The sequence below is a fragment of the Elephantulus edwardii genome, unplaced genomic scaffold (assembly GCF_000299155.1).
Source record: "Elephantulus edwardii isolate Elephantulus edwardi_28Jun2011 unplaced genomic scaffold, EleEdw1.0 scaffold00055, whole genome shotgun sequence".
Classification (NCBI taxonomy): Eukaryota; Metazoa; Chordata; class Mammalia; order Macroscelidea; family Macroscelididae; genus Elephantulus; species Elephantulus edwardii.
In genome coordinates this window covers 9848818-9855030 of record NW_006399805.1, presented here as the reverse complement: position 1 = coordinate 9855030, position 6213 = coordinate 9848818, and the positions used below count along the sequence as shown (strand labels likewise).

The 6213-nt window shown below is 49.9% G+C and overlaps 1 protein-coding gene across 1 annotated transcript in view; it reads right to left on the bottom strand.

Moving 5' to 3' along the window:
- The window catches only part of LOC102855481, a 167818-nt gene that overhangs the window by 74016 nt on the left and 87589 nt on the right, over positions 1 to 6213 (bottom strand). The window contains exon 16 of the mRNA XM_006887223.1: positions 5027 to 5079. Within this exon, the coding sequence (XP_006887285.1) occupies positions 5027 to 5079 (53 nt within the window). The remainder of the gene's footprint in view (positions 1 to 5026; positions 5080 to 6213) is intronic.

The window sequence follows — 6213 nt, the reverse complement described above, 5'->3', positions numbered from 1 at the left end:
GTAGAAGTGGTGATGGTACAGATGGCAGCAGTGGTGGTAATAGTGATGGTGGTGGTGGAGGTGGTTGTGGTGGTGGAAGTAGAGGTACAGGTAATAGGGGTAGAGCAATGTGGTGGTGGTGGTGGTGGTGGTGGTAGAAGTGGTGATGGTACAGATGGCAGCAGTGGTGGTAATAGTGATGGTGGTGGTGGAGGTGGTTGTGGTGGTGGAAGTAGAGGTACAGGTAATTGGGGTAAAGCAATGTGGTGGTGGTGGTGGTGGTAGAAGTGGTGACGGTACAGATAGCAGCGGTGGTGGTAATAGTGATGGTGGTGGTAGTGTGATGATGGTCACAATGGTGACTGTGGAGGTGGTAGTGATGGTGGGGGTTGATGGTGGTGGTCATGGTGACAGTGGTTGTGTGATGGTGAGGACAGTGGTGGTAGCGTCAGTGTCGGTGGTGGTGGTGATTCTGGTGGTGACACTGACAGTGCAGGAGGCAGTGGTAATGGAAACGATGATGCTACAGCAGGTGTGTGTGGCAGTGGCAGTGATGGTGGTGATAAAGGTGTAGTAACATTGTTGGTGGTGATCATACACACGGATATTGCCAACCCTTCTTGCTTCTTCAGGAACTTCTTTCCCCAGCCCTGAGCCCGAGGGGAGAGGACTACGGAGCTGATTCCCAGCAGAGTCTTGAGCTCACAGTTGCTCTGATGCGAGGACCAAGTCACAAGCTTAAATGATCATCACATCTGCTGTCCAGGCCCAGCAACGGTGAGAGCTCCTCTCCGCCCACAGTCCTCTTAACATACAATGCTGTCCAACCATCCAAGACCACAATGCACCTCTCTGTGTACAGCATCAACAGATGTGAGGTTTAACCTTTCCGTGGGGAAGCAATCTATTATTTTGACTTTAAGAGGATTGAAATGTGGTCCCCAAGCGATTTGGTGAAATACTAACCTCCTATACTTGCAAAGGTGACCTTGTTTTGAAATAGGTTCTTTGAAGTTACGTGAACATGAAGAGATATCAGAAGAGGATGTGTCCTCATCCAGTATAAATGCTGTCCTGGGAAAGAGGGCAAGAGACACAGAGGAGGTACAGAGGGAAGATGGCTGTGTGAAGATTCAAGCAGAGAATGTAGAGGTCCACCTTCAAGTTAAGGAATGCCAAGGACTGCCGGGACCGACCTTAGCAGGTGGAAGTGAGGAAGGGTCACTTAGCTCCTAAACTTCCAGAAGGGGCCTGGCATGCTGACATGTGGGGCTTGGACTTGTGTCTCCTGAGCCTTGAGGTAATAACACCTATTGTCTCCAAGCTGATAATGGCAGCTCTAGAAACCTGAACAAAGACCAAGTCGGGGCTGGTAGTGTTTCCAACCACACACCTAGTCTAAAAAGCAGTGCCCTCCAAACTGCGTTGTTTTCACTGACATTCTTCATCAACAGGACTGTTTCTTTTTCTAAGGTTTAAGTAGTCACAATAAAAACACTTAGAGCTAGAAAAGATCTTGGATGTAAACCAGTTTGGCTCCACGTTTTAAAGCCAAGACCACTGAGGCCAGTTGACATAAGGTCACTCCTTGCATCACATTGCCTTAAAAAGAAGCCAGGATCTGGCGACTCCTGTATTTTTTCCCCTCAAGGAAAATATTGATAGCTTTGTATGAAGAAATTATGCCATCTCCTTCCTTTTTTGCCAAAGATGAAAACAAAGCAAGAAGCTGATATGCAATTTTGATCCTTGCAACCTCGCTTCAAATGATTCTCTCCAACCTTAGTTTTCATGCAATAAAAAGGATAAATTGGGTTCACTTAATTAAAGTTGGGGGTAAAGTTGATTGGCTGTCCTGTTGTCAAGGAAACCAAGTCTCTCCTCTCCATTCCTTCTGCTCCCGTGCTTATATACCCACACGCCTGCATGCATACACATATACACACCACACACACACTCACACGTGAAAGCACATACACTCACGTATATACACATTACACACTCGTATGCACAAACACATCCACACTCACACACATACACACTCATGGTGCACACGTATATAAACCGTACGCCTACACATTCACGGGTGCACACATGCGCATATGTGCACACAGGTCCACTCACAAGCACACATATACATACACACACCCTGCACACCTACACACACGTGTGCACACACACATGCACATGGACACGTACACACACAGGCATGTACAACCACACGTATACACACACCACTTGCACACACACATACACACACTCAAACATGTATGTGTACATATCATATTTACTACAAACCACAGATACATATTATCATAAATAGACATTCACACTAGCATACCTATTCACACACATGCCTGTTTACACACTCATACATTTTCACATGTACACACACACTGTCATACAGAAAACACATCCATATACACTCACACACTTATATACACACACTTCACATGTGCACATTCATACAAACCATGCACACATACACGCTCACATGAATGCATACACTCATGGACATATACACACATGCACAAATATACACACCTGCACACGCATACACCTTCACATATAAACACACACCACATATGTACACATACCACCCACAGTTATACACACACGTCCCACACACATGCGTACACACTAGTTCACAGAGTGCCCTTCCCACTCTTCTTCTGACATTTAGACATGGTTGGAAAATCCCCACGGCCTAGATCTGCTCTGAAAATGAGTGTATGAATCACCCAAGGGAAGCCTTCCCAGAACTCAAACTTGGGGGACTGCTCCTCATTTTGGGGAAGTCACCATCACTCTGAGTCAGCGCTGTACTCAGAAATGGATGGGCGTCAAGGACAGAGGGACTCCCTGGCCACCACGCCTGTCAGGGTGTGCCCGAGGAACACAGCAGAGCTTTCTCTTCCCCCGGGGGACTGCACAGTGTCCAGCGGCACAGGGGACCCGAGCCAGGACACAGACCATCGGAACACCAGCCTGGGGACAGCCGAGTGGGGATCCACACAGCTTCCGTTACCCCTGAATGGGTGGGATGTGCGTGCGTGGACATGCTCACCCGCCTCACCCGCTGGACACCGGAACATTGGAAAACGAGGAGCGCGCCTGCAAGTGTGGGAAAGGCCAACCCAGGACTAGGGGGTCAGTCACCAGAGGAACACAAACCAAAGCCTTGGGGAGCCGCCGCCTTGCCCCCACTGCCATGACCACTAGGACACAGACAATGACGAGGGCCGCCGAGGACGTGGAGAGACGGCAGCCCCCATCTGCTGCTGGTGGGATGTAAAACGGCACGGCTGCTGTGGAAAACGCTCTGACGATTCCTCGAAAAGCCAGACCCAGTGACCACACAGCCCAGCAATTCCACTTGGTGCACACCCCAGACACTGGACAGGAACTGCCCCAAAGGTCCCTGTCCACCAAAGCCTGGGTGACCACCAACACCACGAGGCAGAACCCACCCACATCCCTCAGCAGGTGGGTGGGCACATGCAGTGTGGTTTCTGGGTACTCAGCAAGAAAGAGAGGTGAGGGCCGGACAGACCCCAGGACATGAGAAGAGCTTGACAGCCTCACTCACTCACACCATCAAGTGTGAACCGACTCATAGCCGACCCTCCAGCGGGTTTTCAGAGGCTCTAGTCACACGGAGGGGACGCCACATTTAGGTTGGAAGTGCGATCCCCTGACCACGAGGCCACCAGCATCCCCAACAGCATTGTGCATAGGGAAAGAGGCCAGACGGGAAAGGACATGCAGCTTATGACCCCACTGTGTGAGCTGTTAAGGACAAACCCACGGACACAGGAGGTAGATGGGAGGTTACCAAGGAGGGAGGGCGGCGTGAAGAATGAGTGATCATGGAGTTTCTGTCGGGGGCCATGAAAAAGTTCTGGAAGGAGAGAGGGCTGAGGGTGTCACAACACTGTGAGGGTGATTAATGCCAATTAATATACACTTAAATTGGCTAAAATAGCAAATTTTACGCCATATGTATGTGAACATAATGTGTGGGGGAAACCTCTGAGAAACATCAAAGGGGAGGCATGCTGAGAACTAGGGTGGCCGTACACTGGGGTGTCCAGCACAGCCTCTGTTCACGTGCTGCCCAGGGACATCCCGTAGAGGACTCACTGGGCAAGGCAAACAGGAAAGCACATGACTACTAACTGCAAGGTTGGCTGTTCTAGCCCATCCAGAGGCTCCTTGGAAGAAGGCCTGGCAACCAGCTCTGTAGAGATGACCTGCTGAAGGCCCCGCCCTCAGTTCATCTGATGTCTAGCGACCATGTCGGACAGAGCAGTGCTGACCTCGAGCACTTCTGAGGCTGTGACCATTTACAGAAGCAGACGCTTGCACCTTTCCTCCGCAGGGTGCCTGGTGAATTCGAACCCCTGACCTTTTGGTTTGGAATTCAATGTTTTAGTTCCTCAGAATGATATCACCTAGGAAATGCCCTGGGGAAGTTCCACTCTGTCCCCCAGGCTCGCTGTGAGTCAGAACCCACCACCCGGCACAGAATAACGCCCATTGGAATCTCTGAGTGGAACAGTTAACATATTCAACTACTAATCAAAAGGTTAGAGGTTCAAGTCCACCTTGAAAGACAGACCCAGAGACTCACTTCTGCAAAATGAGTCTCTGAAATTCCTCTGGAGCCCAGTTCTTTCCCCACACATGTGGGGTCACCACAGATAGGTCAGGGCCTCCCTGAGAGAAGCCAGTGTGAGAGGGGCAATGCTCTGCCCTGCCCCACAGATGCCCTCAGGTGCCCTGGGAAAGATGGGAGGATACTCCGAATACAGGCCAGCAGAAAAGCTCCTAATGTTGAAGGGGGTACTCTTCCAGGACCCCTGGGGGTGACCTGGGGGTCTTCGACAGCATCCTCTTCTGTGCTCAATGACGCCCTCACTCAGGCCCCAGAAGTTAGACACTCGGGCAGCATCCCTGTTCCTGGGATGGCCTTGAGAGCAGTGCACCCTGGAGCAATGCAAACCCACATCCCACAGGGCAAACCCACAGCCCGTGCACTCCTTACCCGCACAGAGGTCCGAATCGTCTTCTGAGCTCCAGCTGGCCTTCCCAGAACCCCTGCAGAGAACACAGCACACCGTGAGAACAAGAGTCAGGGCAATGCCAATGCCTCAGACTTATTCAGGGGAAAAGCTCGGAACAGGGTGAGCATAATTACATAAACAACGACAAAACTGAAGCTATATGGCTTTCAAGGAGTTTGGAGTATTAGCACAAACTAATAGCTTTGAAAAGCTATACATTTTCAAATAAAAGTTTCGGCCTGCCTCAGTCTAATGGGTGAAAGAGATTGTCTGTACTTAAACTATTTGTTTATAATGACTATGAAAATATTTGAAAATGGCTTGCTTTCTCAACTGTTAGCATTCCTCTCTGTAATTTGGTTTATATTACTATTGTTTTTGGCATGGCCTCTTTTCCCAGCCACTCTGTGTGTAAACTTCCACAGAGTCTCTAAAAATTATTTTCAAATTCTGAATTATCACCATCCAAGTTAAATTTTAATGAAAACAAAAATGTCCCAAATGTAAGAAGTTTAGAGGAACTTTTTTCAGAGTGAAGGTCTAGACAACCGCAGTGAGAAAGGACTGTTTCTGGGGAGACGGCGAATCAGCTGGCTCAGGGGAAGGCGTGGAAAGTGCAGGTCTGCCGTGCTGGAGCGGGGGCACAGGACCCAAGCTGAGGTGCTGGGTGCGGTGGGAGTGGGAGGTTGGAAAATGCTAGATTCGTTGTGTAGTTGGGATGGAGTATGTGTGCAGCTACGCACAGAGGGGTGTATGAGTGGGCTTGGGAAATGACAGACTCTTCTTATGGGAATGGAGCATGCTTGCAGATATGTGAGGACAGGACAGGAAAGGAAGGTCAGAATATGTAGGACCCGCTGTGTTGTGGGATGGAGTTGTGTCAGAGGGCTGCGTTGGGCTGTTGAAGGGAAGTGGAGGGTGTGTGCAGACTGACAAGGGTGATGGCTTGAGTTGAGAGCTGGGAAATGGTAAATCCATTGTGCTTTGGGATACTTGTAGATACATAGGGGTAGAGGAGGAGGAGGAGTTAGAACATATTGGACCCATTGTGTTTTGGGGCTAGAGTGGTGTTGTGGGGATGCGGTGTTGTGGGGATGGAGAGATGTTGTAGGGATGGAGAGGTGTCGTGGGGACGGGGTAGTGTTGTGGGGATGGGGTGGGGTTCTGG